We start from the raw sequence: 14,776 nt of genomic DNA, 5'->3' as shown, positions 1-14,776 counted from the left end.
CACTGTTTGGCCTGCGGAGCTTCTCCAAGGTTGTTCTTGCAGCTGCGTGATTGGCAGTTAACAATTTCCTTGTCTTGCCTCTTCTTTCTATATTTGACTTAAACATGCTATTTTCTGCTTCACAAGGTTCATCCTATTAAATACAAAAAATACACGATCATCATTTTATTCTTTGTCATTTTCCATGTTCTGCTGTATTTGGATGTTATCTGCCACCATAGCATCCACAGTCTTGAACCTTAAATATCATGAGATGTCATCTATTCTTCTTCCTCTACCCTTCTTTATATCTACTTACTCAACCTTGCATTTATTGTCAGAGTTATGATTCTTTCTCACCACCTTACTACCTTAGCAAAAGCCTCCTCAAAGTTTGTTCCTTTGAACTTGCATCTTGTTACTTACTGGCTTTTTAAAATCTTTATAAAGTGTCAAAAAAAACTTTACTACATTAAAAATCTACATGGATTATAAACTAGCCTGATATGGTCTGGTTTGTATTTACCTGTATTTCCAATTTCAAAACTTTGTAGTTGACTTTAAACCAATGGTTCTCAACCTTTTTCTTTCCACTCACATACCACTTTAAGTAATCCCTATGCCATCGGTGCTTTCAGGTGGCCAGAATACCCGACTGTAAAGCCACCTATTCTACCCGAATACAGCTGTTGGGTGGCCACCTGAAATTGGAGAACCCAGCCAGGAGGAGCACATACCTAACCCTCCTCAGGTAGGTATATTCTCCAGCTCGGAGAATCCCCCATTGCGTCTGAAAGTAGCACCAGGCAAAGCGGCTAGCAGCTTTCATGTGCCCTGCAATCCCCGCTGCCTGACAGTCCCCTGATGCGGGATATCAGCGCTGGGGCGACCGGCCGGGATGTCAGCGCTTGGGTGGCCAGCCAGGATGTCAGTGCTGGGGCAGCTCTGACATACCGCGCCGGCCACCCCAGCCCTGACATCCCACGCTGACCACCCCAGCCCTGACATCCCACGCCGGCCTCTCCAGCCCCATGTCAGGCAGTGAGGAGGGGGCTGTCAGGCAGTGAGGAAGGGGCTGTCGGCAGCAGGGAGGCAAGCTCTCAGATGGGTGCCCCTGCCCCCTCAGGACCCTGCATTTGCTCTGTGGCATCTCTCCCCGCTTCGGACCTTTCAGGTGGCTGAACACCACCTTCAGCACTGCTACCTGAATATCCTTTCACAGCTGCCCTGGAGCCGCATTCTCCAGGCGATTCCACCTGAAAGCAGCTTGTGATTAGTAAAGGATTGCTTAAGGTGATATGTGAGTGGGAAGGGAGGATTGAGAATCACTGCTCTATACCCAATTGTTACTGAAATATTTTGTTTGAGAAAAATTGTCATTGGCCCATTTCCTTTGAAGTTATGAAACTGTCCACATAACAAGCCAATTAGGTACAATTAAAATAATGGTTTTCAAACCTTTTCTTTCTACTCACATACCACCTTAAGCAATCCCTTTACTAATCACAGAGTATCTATGGCATAGGGAATAATTAAAATGGTATGTGAGTGGAAAGAAAAAGGTTGAGAACCACTGCTTTGAACTATTCTCAAAAATGGCTTATTAAAGCATTCAGTGGAAGGTCAGTTGTAAATTATATTAAATCCTGATCCTATCAGCATTGCCCATATTCTGTAAATAAATAGAAGTGTTATTATGTTGTAGACAAAACATTGTTGGAGGAACCCAGCAGGTCAGACATCATGAAGGATCAATTAGGATGAGTCTTGATTAAGCATTCAGACCTAAAATATTTGTAATGGATTTGTGTTCATCTTTAGTTTAATGTTAAATTATATTTTGTGTGTGTGTGTGTGTGCGTGTGCGTGTGTGTGTGTGTGTGTGTGTGTGTGTGTGTGCTTGTGTGTGTGTGTGTGTGTGTGTGTCTTAGTCAAGTTAGTTATGATGGACAGAGTCACACATGGATCACATTACATTTACAGAGACTCAAAGAGAGAGCTTATTTTGGAGTTGCTGAGTTTGGAAGAACCAGACCATAATGGAACTGAAGTGGGTCTTAACTGATTCTAGGACAATGAGTGTGTATGCACAGCATTCTGCTGGCAGCTAGTCAATTAAGCAAGTTCTTCCCTGAGTGACGTGCTTAGACTTTGCGGAGTCATAAACACTTAAACCTCTTGGACAGAGATGAGGTCAGATGTTTTTATGGATGAGAAGTAATAATTTGAAGGAAGGCAAAATGTTTGTGATTTGTGTTTTGGAGAAATGAAACTGAAACATTGGTGATGTCATGTCATGTGATTTCAGAGAAACAAATAAATGAAGACAGTGAGAGACATTTTTAAACTAGTCTGAAGAAATTGACCATCCTGTGAAAGACACAGGGGTAAAATAGTAGTCTCTGGAGAGAGAGGGAGATGCTGTTCTGTGTTGTATTATCCTTATCATAGGAGATATTTAAAATAAGTGCCTTTAAAGTAAATAAAACCATTTCGCTCTTCATTAAGAAAGAAATCATTATGAAGATCACAGTTCTGTACCCTAACAAGATAGGGAGATACTTGTGAAAACACTCGTATGAAGAATATCTCTCTAAATGACAACTCATCAAAAGACTCATGAGTTCAGATATCTGAAGGCATGATATTTAAAAGTGCTTCATAATGGCTGCACCATTTCATCAGATGCAAGGATCGACAATGAGATAGACAACAGACTCGCCAAGGCAAATAGCGCCTTTGGAAGACTACACAAAAGAGTCTGGAAAAACAACCAACTGAAAAACCTCACAAAGATAAGCGTATACAGAGCCGTTGTCATACCCACACTCCTGTTCGGCTCCGAATCATGGGTCCTCTACCGGCATCACCTACGGCTCCTAGAATGCTTCCACCAGTGTTGTCTCCGCTCCATCCTCAACATCCATTGGAGCGCTTTCATCCCTAACGTCGAAGTACTCGAGATGGCAGAGGTCGACAGCATCGAGTCCATGCTACTGAAGATCCAGCTGCGCTGGGTGGGTCATGTCTCCAGAATGGAGGACCATCGCCTTCCCAAGATCGTGTTATATGGCGAGCTCTCCACTGGCCACCGTGACAGAGGTGCACCAAAGAAAAGGTACAAGGACTGCCTAAAGAAATCTCTTGGTGCCTGCCACATTGACCACCGCCAGTGGGCTGATATCGCCTCAAACCGTGCATCTTGGCGCCTCACAGTTTGGCGGGCAGCAACCTCCTTTGAAGAAGACCGCAGAGCCCACCTCACTGACAAAAGGCAAAGGAGGAAAAACCCAACACCCAACCCCAACCAACCAATTTTCCCTTGCAACCGCTGCAATCGTGTCTGCCTGTCCCGCATCGGACTTGTCAGCCACAAACGAGCCTGCAGCTGACGTGGACTTTTACCCCCTCCATAAATCTTCGTCCGCGAAGCCAAGCCAAAGTAAAATAGTAATAATTATTTCTGAAATGCAATTTTAAAATCTTCAAGCAACACATGATGTTTGATGCTGAAGTTTAAAATGGACTTTTCAGACAAGCTCAAACTGTAATGGTTTACATTTTGACACACACATCTACATTTGTGCATAGTGGGAATTAAGTTAGAGTTAAGTTTAGAGATAAGTAAGAACCGTTGTGTTATTAATAGTTTAACAAAAAAAAAGTTATTTTGAATTTACCATTGTCTGGTGAATTTTCCTTTGTTAGTTCATAACATGTTGAATGACTATTTCTACCCATGGATGCTCTCTGACCTGCTGAGCTCCTCCAGCAATTCTGTTTACTTGAATACCAGCATCAGGATACCAGCATCTGTGGATTTTTTTTTCTCTAGTGTTATTACTGTGTTTAGCCATTTATCAACAGCCTTTTCTTAAGGCTTTATGACTTTGTTTAGCATTTTTGTTCACAGTGAACCAAAGTGTTATATATTTATCATTATTTATTATAATTTGTATTGAAGATTAATTATAGACAAGGTTTCTAAGGGAACATATCTATGGATACTTTTACAGATCTTATAATAGATGAGTTCTCTCGTCATCAAGTCAAGAAGAAATCCCAGCAGCGAGGGACTGTCTTGTAGATGCAGTAAGAAAAGATCACATATTTTGGCTTCTGGCCTGCAGCCTCAGAGGGACGAGCCTCCCTCTGATTTAACTGGTTGTATAGTTTACTTCAACCCCTGGTTTATAGACTCTAATCTTAACTATGAATTATGAGCACAATAACGAAAGGTGGGTAATCTATCCTTTTCATGTGTCATAAATAACGAAATACAGTACTTATCCATAGTGATTTTGAAATGGCAGTTAAATTGTCACACAAAAAACAATACAAAAAAAAATGAAGATAAATTTGTCTCGGCTGGAGGACTGTCAGGAATATGGCGCAAGTTTTGGCTTTTAACAAAATGTATAATCTTGTAATTGTAACTTGGAATATGTAGCACAGAAACAGGTCATTCACTGGGTTTTCTCTGCTCTATTCAGTCCTCCTCCTATCCTTCCTCATCAGCATAACGTAATATTCTTTTCTCAAATACAGGCTAAACTAGTTTATTCACAACTGGATTTAATTTGAAATTAAGTTAACAGTGATAGCCAAGGAAACAGAGCCTGCTCACCTTCAAGGAGTAAAGCTGGAAATCTGGCAGTGTGGGGAGGATTGACTGGGGAGAATAAAAGGCAAATGGGGAACTTATACTGGTGTTAGATTAGGAATCTGAAATAATTGTTGCCCAGTTGCAATTTTATTATTAAATCAACTGTGTATAAGAAATATAATAAATGAACACAAGAAACCACAGATGCTGGAATCTGGAGCAGAAAAAAAACCAATCTGCTGGAGGAACCATTATCAATGATTTTTTTTTCTCCAACTGATGCTGTTGAACCCACTGAATTCCTCCAGCAGATTGTGTTTTTTGGGGGGGCTTTGAAGGGCTTCTGCACCATTTTTACTAGTAGCTTGTTTTTGAATTTAATAGCAATTCTGGAAGAAGTAGCAAGACCACCTCCTTATTTAAACATAGAAAATGTTTGAAATGTTCAAGAACAGCAGAACATGGGAGCCACCTGGCCCTGAAGTCAACATGATAATGGCTGACCTACCCTAATCCTCAACTCCTCTTCTATGCTTGTTTTACCTAGCCTTCAGTTCCCCAATCTGTCAAGGATTTATCTACTTCTTTAAAACCCCACAGCAATCTGGCCTCTACATACTCTAGGATAGAGATATTCAGATATTTGCCATCCTTGACAAGACAAAAATCCCACTCACCTCAGTTTTAAATGACTACCTCCTTATCTTCCCTTGTTCAAGATTCTCCCACTAATGGAAACATTTCAACATCTACCCTGTCATGACACCTGAGAATCTTATTGTGGTTTACTCATTCTTCTAAATAGTACAGATCTAACATTTTACTACTTGTGGTAGGATACCCCTCTCTTCCCAGGAATTAACCTATTGAATCTCTTCTGGACTGCCTTTAATGCTAACATATTCCTTCATTAAAAAAAGACTAAAACTATATAAAGTACTACAGGTGTGACCTCACCAGCAATACATCACAAGGCTGAAACTGAGAGTTTTTAGCAATGAAGACCAATATGTCATTTGCTTTATTAGTTACTTACAGTGGCACAGTGCTGAGAATTATACATTGAGAACAAAAAATCTATAAGATAAGGGCATTATAGAGGGTGAGAAGACAGACAAAAGAACATGAAAATCTGCATAGGACCTGTGGTGCAATGAGGTAACAGCAACAAGCACAAAACTCAAAACAGGCTTTATTCCAGTAAAAATTTGAACACCATTTCAAGCCTTGGTGGCTCACCATGTGACTGGCTCAGGAAGTGCCAGCTCAGGTTTATAGTCAGGTAGGCTGATTGACAGCCAGCCAGGTGGAGTCAGCCCCTTAAGTTATCTTCCTGCAGGTACAGAGATTGCTCCCTACAGTAGGCTGGTGGTCGTATCACCACAGGACCAACATTGTTCTGTCCCTAATACCCCATTGACTGATAAAAGCTCTGCAATGTATCCCCAGTCATAACCTTGACTTCATCACTTGATGAAAGATGAACCATTTTTCATATCTCTCTTGCCCCCACATTTTCCATAACTGAAAATGATCTTGCTTCCTCAATTCTGTTGTTTGGTTTTCGTCCTGAAATATTATCTCTTTCTCTTTTCACAGATGCTGTTTCATTTGCTTTTTTGTCTTGTTAGTTACTTACAGTGGAGCAGTGTTGAGAATAAGTATTGAGAACAAAAAAATCGATAAGGATAAGGCAGTTAGATAGTGAGAAGACAGATAAAGGGCATTTCAGCACCTGCAGGTTTTTTTAAAATTACATCCATCTTGCTTTCTTACTCATAATAGCACCAAATAAGACCATTTAGCTTATTGAATTCCTGCTGGCTTCCATTAGGTCAATCCCAACTTTCCAATTTTCTCTCTTTATTTTACTTGCACCTTATCTTCCCTTCTCACTTTTTAATTCACTTAGCTACATGAAGGGGTAATTCACAGGAGCCAGCTAACTCACCCACACATCATGTTAAAAGAAACTGAAACACCTGGTAGAAACATACATGGTCATGGAGGCACCTTGGAAACCCCACACAGACAGTACCTGAGGTCAGGATTGAACTTAGGTCTGTGAATACACGACATACTCTCTGCAGTGGGGATTCTTTGATATCCTAAATGAAGGACAACAGAGGAAAGGATCTCCTTTTTGTCACAATATATGATAAAATAAGAGGAGGTTATTGTACTGACAATAACCACACCAGCAGTGCGAGTATAAGACAGCTTTAATAAACTAATATGTACACTAAGAGATCTTGTCTCTCTGCAAGACAAACCTGGAAGGCTAGACTGTAGCTCTGGACTGCTTTATATACAAGGTCAACGGGATAACCCCTGGTGCCCTAGAGGTGTAATTACATATCACCACAGTGATAAGCAACCCAATCATTTTCTTTGTTAATGCCTTACTCTCAAAATTCAGTTACATGTCTTTCAGAGATACTATCACTTCTAGAATATTCATCAATCTTCTCAATTAAACTCAATTGGGTTCTATCAGACTATGCAGCTCCAGATGTCATTATAGCCTTGCTCCTAACAAAGTCAAAAGATCTAAATTTCAGAGGTAATGCCAGAGCAAATTCTGTTGTCATCAATACATTATTTGATTGATTATAGCACAAAGTTAAATAGAAATCAATGAGGATCAAGGGATAAACTCTCCAATGGATTATCATTCCTTATACAAAGAAAGGAACTGAAGTTGTTTGAGGCTAGTAATCTCAGCCACTAGAAATCGCTGTAGGAATTAGACCAGAGAACTGAACAGCACAGTAACAGGCCTTCAGACCACTGTCTGCATGGAACATGATGCAAAATTAAACTAAATTTCTTTAGCTTCCAAATGATAAATATCCATCTACTTCCTGCACTTGTCTATCTAGATCAGCCATACTCAACCTTTATTTTTACTATAGCTCAAAATTTATAGGTTACTTACATACTTTTTTCAAACCAACTAATAAAAAACATTAAAAGTATTTATGTAATGTGAGTTGAAAAGAAAACAAGGCTTTTACTTAAATGTGCTGTGATCCCATGGAGGCTGTATGGCCCCTGTGGAAAACAGCTGATCTTGAAGCATCTTAAATGCTGTTCTTGGATTTGTTTTTACCAGTAGCCCTGGCAACTCATACAAGGCACCTGCCATATTCTGGAGCATCCAAGATCCACCTATCAATGGTCATTCCTTTTTTAAAATTTTTATTTTTCATTTGTATCAATGTACATGTACAGTATTTAATCCATATCATAAGAATAATAAAAACCACGACACAAAAATAATACAATTTTTTTCTCATTTTCTCCTCCCCCACCCCCAATCTTCCCCTCTCTCCCCAAAAGGTAGGGAAAAAAGGAAATAAAAAGATAAGAAAATGCCTATCTAACAAACATATAACTTTCAAATAATTAATTGCAATTTACATAATAATCTTTAACCATGAACTAATTAGGGAGGGTTGGATGAGGAAGTGGCGGAAACTGTAGATAAAGTCTTAGCAATAAAATCCACGTGGGGTTTCCAAATCTTATCAAATTTTTCTATTGGTTTCATAAATTGTACATTATTTTCCCTAACAGTATACAATTCAGTAATTCCATTCGCCATCTATTCAACCCCACAATCATCTGATTTCCATGTTATAGCTATACATTTTTTTGCTATTGCTACATTTAAAAATGTCTTCTGATAAATAGCCAACTTCAATTGAAAAATATCTCCCAATAAAAATATTCTGGGATCCTTCAAAATCTGCATCTTCAAAATGCGTCCCAATAAAATATTTATATCTTTCCAAAACTTATTGTAATGGATAAATATTTTGGGAGAATTTGGTAATATTTGGAGAGATTTTGGTAAGATTTAGAGTAGGTTACATACATACACACATTTTAAAACAGATCTTATTTGAAAGACTGAAGAAATATTGAAGATCTCTGGAGAATGTTATGCACATTCACAAGTAGGTGTTAATTGAACTGAAGTCATAAAATGAATGACCATTGTTATGAACTGGTGCCAGGATAGCTACAAATACCTCTCTGCAGGGTGGTTACAGGAAGGTCACCCCTTGGTTTTGTTTATCTGCTCTTTTGAGCAGAAGAAATAACTCCTGTTGTTTGCTGAAGAAGGTGAGAGTTTTGCAAGTGAGTGAGTCACATGGGTTTAGCTGGAAGTTTCAGTTGGAGAGAGAGAAAAGAAGCTCTCCGTCAGCTAGTGTGTGTGACACTAAAGCAGCTGAACAGTGCAAGCCAGCAAGAGCTGGTTGGAAACAAAGTTCCAAAGCAGTGGATGGCTGGAAGTGCTATCTGTCTGATGTTTCTCTTGGAATAAGAGGAATGGAACTCTGTGGTAGCTTGAAGAAAAAAGTTACCATCTGGAAAACCCTGATGGGACAAGTTTCATCAGTGAGACATTGAGGTGATAATGGTGGTACCTCATTTGTGGAAATCCTGGAACACAAATCTCTCTCTGCAAACCCTACAGGAACCTTCCTGAGTGGTAAACATTTACCTTTCGAGCACCAAAGCCCGGTGAACTTTATACATGTTAAATTTTGTGTTCATTATAAGAATTGCCTGCATCCAGAGAACTTGGAAGAAGAAGTGAGTTTGAACTGTGAACCAAATAACTTTTCTTAAATTTACACATACATTACATACATGTGCACTTAGAATTAGAAGAGGGTTAATTTGGATTAGTTAAGTATAGAGTTAAGTTAAAGTTTGATTGAATTTTCATGTTTAAAGTTGATTAAAAATAACTTTTGTTTTAATAACCACTTGTCTTGGTGAATGTCTATTGCTTTAAATATTTTTCCCATCTCAATTTAGATTTAAATAAATCATTTTTCTTGATAGTCCTTGCAATTTTATATACATATTAGTGATAAATCTTTCAATAAACCTATCTATTATTAAATATTCAAATAGTCTCTGTTCTAATAATTTAAAATTCCTCCCTAACCTTTTTAAATATGATTTAAGTTGATAATAGGAAAAAAAATAGTATTATTTGGTATATTGTATTTATCCTTCAGTTGAGCAAATGTTTTTAAAAAAAACAGATCCCAAAAAACAATCCCTTATCCTTTTTATTCCACAATTATACCAAACATTAAAATAGGGATTATTAACCATAAAAGGAATTAAAGGATTTTGGTTTACTATCATTTTGACCAACTGAGAATTCTTCATTCCTCTTTCTACATGTATCCATTCCATATCTTAAGTATATGTCTCAGAATTGGTGTGTCTAATTGTCCTTTTAATAAACCTTCATGCTATTTATACAAAATATATTCAGGATTAGTTTCTCAGGATTATTTTTCTCATTTCAATTTGTACCCATGCAGTCTTTCCATCAGTCTGATAACAAGAAGACAAATATCTAAGTTGAGCTGCTTTATAGTAATTTTTAAAATTAGACAGTCGAAGTCCCCCCGATCAAATTTACATGTTAACTTTTTCAATGCCAGCCGAGGCATTTTATATCGCCAAATAAATCTTCTTACACTTTCATTTAAATCTTGAAAAAACATTGTTGGTAAAGAAATTGGTAAAGATTGAAAAAGATATTGTATTCTAGGAAAAATGTTCATCTTTGTACAATTTATCATTTCTATTAAAGAAATTTGCAAATCCTTCCATCTTATTAAATCTTCTTTAATTTTCTTCAATAAAGGTATGTAATTTAATTTAAGTAAATTATTTAAATTCCTATCAACATTAATTTCTAAATATTTAATTGCCCCGTTTTGCCATTTAAATTTTGTCCTTTTCTTAACTTGAACATAATCTATCTCAGTCAGGCATCACTTCACTTTTGACAACATTTATTTTATAACCTGATACCTGCCAATTGATCATTTACTTTTTTTAATGAATTTTCAGGATTGGTAAGATATATTACATCATCTGCAAAAAGACTAATGTTATGCTCTCTATCATTTATCTTAAAGTCCTCAATCTCATTACCTCTTCTAATCACCTCTTCTAAAGATTCTATAGCCAATGCAAATATAAAAGGATATAATGGACAACCTTGTCTAGATGATCTTTCCAAGAAGAAAGATTTTGATATTTGTCTACTTGTAATTATAATGTTCTTATCCAATTTATAAAATTGGTTGGAATCCCCAAAACCTTCAGTGCTTTAAATAAATAATCCCATTCTAATCTGTCAAATGCCTTTTCTCCATCTAAAGCTAAAACCACTGATGGTATTTTTCTTCTCTGTGCCATATTTAATAAACTTAAAAATCTAACGATATTATCTGCTGATCTTCTATTTTTAATAAAGCCTGTTTGGTCGATATTAATCAGTTTAGGTAAACATTTAGCTAACCTGTTAGCTATTAATTTTGACAAAATGTTATAATCTGTATTCAAAAATGAAATTGGTCTATATGAAGATGGAAGCAAAGGGCAGTTTTAAATGACTCAGTTAAGTCCCAAAGAGCTTTCCATTTGATCTAACAATCCCATAAATATTGCAATTGATAACTCTTTAAATTCTTAATAAAATTCTGGAGAGAAACCATGCTCCCCTAGAGCCTTATTGTTTGGTAGAAACATCAGTATATCATATAGTTCTGTAACTAAAAACTCTTTATATTTAATTGTGGTAAAGTAATTTTTGACAAATATTCCTCTATTTTATCCCCATATTTCAAAGATTCCAATTGATAAAATTTCTTATAAAATTTCATTAAAAATATCATTAATACCTTGTGTTTTATGTAATATGTCCCAAATCTTCTTTTATAGCTACTATTGTTCTCAATAATTGTTCAGTCTTCAATTGCCATGCTAAAATTTTACGTGCTCTACCTCCCAACTCATAATATTTTTGTCGGGTTCATCTTATATCCCTCTAGAAATAAGATGGGAGGACACAGTGTTATCACACCCTTATTTTTCTTCAACCACACAGTTGAACAGCATGTCAAAGTTGTTTGATCTGAGAGGAGGGAACAACAAAATCAGGGAAGTTTTGGTCACTGAATTATAGGAAGGATATAAACAAAAGAGAGAGTGCAGAGAAGGTTCAGAGAATGTTGACAGGATGTCGGGGTTTGAGTTACAGAGAAAGGTTGAGCAGCCTGGGGCTTTTTTCTCTGGAGCGAAGAAGATTGAGGGGGATTTGATGGAGGTGTTCAAGATTTTAAAAGGGACAGAGAGAGTCAACGTGGGTAGGCTTTTTCAGTTAAGAGTGGGGGATATTCAAACCAGAGGCCATGGTTTGAGATTGCAGGGGGAAAATTATAAAGGGAACATGAGGGGAAATTTCTTCATGCAAAGGGTGATTGGGATGTGGAATAAGCTTCCGGCAGAGGTTGTTGAAGCAAGGACGTTATTTACATTTAAGGAAAGACTGGATAATTACATGGAGGGGAGAGGATTGGAGGGGTATGGACCAGGTGCTGGTCAGTGGGACTAGGAGGGTGGGGATTTGTTCGGGCATGGACTAGTAGGGCCAAACTGGCCTGTTCTGTGCTGTATATGGTTATATGGTTAAAATGTATTAAATCTATTTTATTCTCAAAGACTCCTGATGAATCAGATATAATAAGTATCCTTGTTGCACAACTGCCCTGTTGTGGACTTGCTGTACTGGCTAGATTACCCCCACACTCATCTTGTCAATTCTGGACATTATCCATTTTACAAGGATGTGTGTGTGTGTGTGTGTGTGTGTGTGTGTGTGTGTGTGTGTGTGTGTGTGTGTGTGTGTGTGTGTGTGTGTGTGTGTGTGTGTGTGTGTGTGTGTGTGTGTGTGTGTGTGTGTGTGTATTTATGTATGTAAATATGTGTGTGTGTATTAATATATATATCACACAAACATACATATTTTTAAATGTGATGATTTCAAAATTCACTGTTAATGTTATCATTAGGAAATTAAGTGATATACAAGTTATATGTACAAGGGACATTACAAACATTACAGATTTATTTTTACTCTTCTACAGGCATACACACGAATCAAATCTTTGATTGAGGATTATCCCTTTAAAAGACAGTTCCAAAATATTGACTACATTGCTAACTCTCTAAATGGTGTGAAAGTAGATCACTGCAAACCTGGATTTGGCAAAAATGTCATAACAAGTATCCAGTGTGGAGGGTGTTGTGGTAAGTAGTAATTTACCTAATAGAATCATACATTATGAAAACTGATAACCAGTGAGTATTCATCCATATGAACCACATCATGCTGCAGTTGGTCCAAATGGTTACCTAGACATGATATCGGAAAACCAGTTTCAACCACTCTCTCAGTCATTGCATTCAAAATACTTACCACTCTCTGGGTGAAGGAGGTGCCCATATTATAAGCTCTGAATCTCTTCTACTTCAGGTGCTTTGTGGTTAGTAAGGGATTACCTAAGGTGGTATGTGAGTGGGGAAAAAATGTTGAGAACCATACACTAAATCAAATGTCCTCTGGGTTTTTTCTACATCCAATATTTTAAAATTTATTTTTTTAATTTAAAAAAAATTATTTACAATATGGTAGAAGCTGATTTCAGCCATTGAAACCCCTGCCAGCCAATTAGCCTACCAACCCTGTACATTTTTTGAGGGTGGTCGAAACCGGAGCACCTAGGGAAAACACACATAGATCATAGGGAAATGTACAAACTCCTTACAGACAGCAATGGATTCAAACTCTGGTTCCTGAGATAATAGTGTTGTGCTAACCTCTATGTTGTTTCCTGCAGTCTACCCTATCTATATCCTTCATAGCTTTATTTGACTCAGTCAGGTTCCTTTAATGTCTTCTGCTCCAAGGTGAACAGACCAAGCTTCTCTAGTTCCTCTCATAACTGAACTGCTCCATTTTCAAATGCATATAATGCTTTAATTTAGGCCCTAACATCCCTCATCAGGCTCAACATGCTGCTAATCTAAATTAAGATTTTTTTTGCTCATTAAAAGGTTACTGTATTTGTATTGGTTTAATTGTGCAATTTTATTAGTGAGAAGCTATGGAGGTTCATTGGAATTATGCATGAGACACAAATCTTTGGTCCTCTGACCATTATAGAGCAAAACACAAGTTCTAAAGTCATGGAGTCATGCAGTACGGAACAGGCATCCTGGTGAATCTCCTCTGTACCCTTTCCAACATTGTTATCCTACCGATAGCTGGGTGACCCGCAATGTTTGCACAATTTTACTATGCTAACTGATTTTGATAAGGTAGATATCATGTGAAATCGCTCATTATGAACTGCTTTGGACTGTTTGCCTAAGGAAGGATATACTTGTGATTGAGGAAGGGCAGCAAATATACCCCTGACTGATTCCTGTGATGGTAAGGATATACAAGAACTTAAGGAATAGGGGTGGTCTCAGGCATTGACCCTTTAAGCTTATTCCAAATTCATCAATCATGGCTGATAATCTATCTCAGTGTAATTTTACTGCAGTAACCACTTTTTTTAAATTCCTTTAATATCCGGAAATCAAACAAGTTCTGTTTTGAATGAGTAAGTTAACGCTTTAGTCAGTTGCAGAAAATTCAAAGCTCCATCAGCTCTGTGTAAAGAAATTTGTGCTCTCTATCCTAACTGTAACTCTAGTTTCTAGTCAAGGGGAAATATCTTCTTGTAGATTGTCCATTGAGACCTGTAAGAATTTTGAAAGTTTCAATGATATTTTATCTTATTCTACCAAACTCTAGATAATACATGCCGCATAATCCACCGTCTAAATATGGCATTTGGTCTCCTCAGCTAAATCATTGATTTAAATCATGAACAACTGAGTCCAAGCAGCAATTTATTTCATACTCCACTAGTCATTGCATTAATTTTCCTTCTCTCTAACACCTAATTTACAGTCCATACCAGTATCTATGACCAATTTTGCTAATCCTTTTGACCAACTTTATATAAAGCTTTCTGGAACTCTAAAATCACCTCAACTACTGACAGTGTCTTGTCTATTTCTACTAGTTGCAAACCCCAAAAAAAACTCCATTGGATCAATGCATCAATTTCATGACAAGACATTTAGCAGAATGGTCTTGTATTCTCTTTAATTTAGAAGAATAAGATTTGCTATTGCAGTGCCATCCACCCAGGTTCTGACCTTACTCTTTTCATGAGGACAGTTTTTTGCACTACTGATTATTAGAAATTCTGCCTGGCCCACAGGAAAAAGAATCTCAGGCTTACATAA

General features: G+C 37.4%; 1 protein-coding gene across 4 annotated transcripts in view; it reads left to right on the top strand.

Annotated features, from left to right (window-relative positions):
* Window positions 1–14,776, top strand: part of LOC138751247 (zona pellucida-binding protein 2-like) — a 94,857-nt gene that overhangs the window by 63,101 nt on the left and 16,980 nt on the right. For all 4 annotated transcript variants that reach the window (XM_069913299.1, XM_069913300.1, XM_069913301.1 and 1 more), the window contains one exon: window positions 12,559–12,721. In XM_069913299.1, coding sequence (XP_069769400.1) covers window positions 12,559–12,721 — 163 coding nt within the window. The remainder of the gene's footprint in view (window positions 1–12,558; window positions 12,722–14,776) is intronic.

The sequence above is a fragment of the Narcine bancroftii genome, chromosome 1 (genome assembly GCF_036971445.1).
Source record: "Narcine bancroftii isolate sNarBan1 chromosome 1, sNarBan1.hap1, whole genome shotgun sequence".
Taxonomy (NCBI): Eukaryota; Metazoa; Chordata; class Chondrichthyes; order Torpediniformes; family Narcinidae; genus Narcine; species Narcine bancroftii.
Note: the sequence above shows the minus strand (reverse complement) of the source record. Positions and strands in the feature narration are given on the sequence as shown.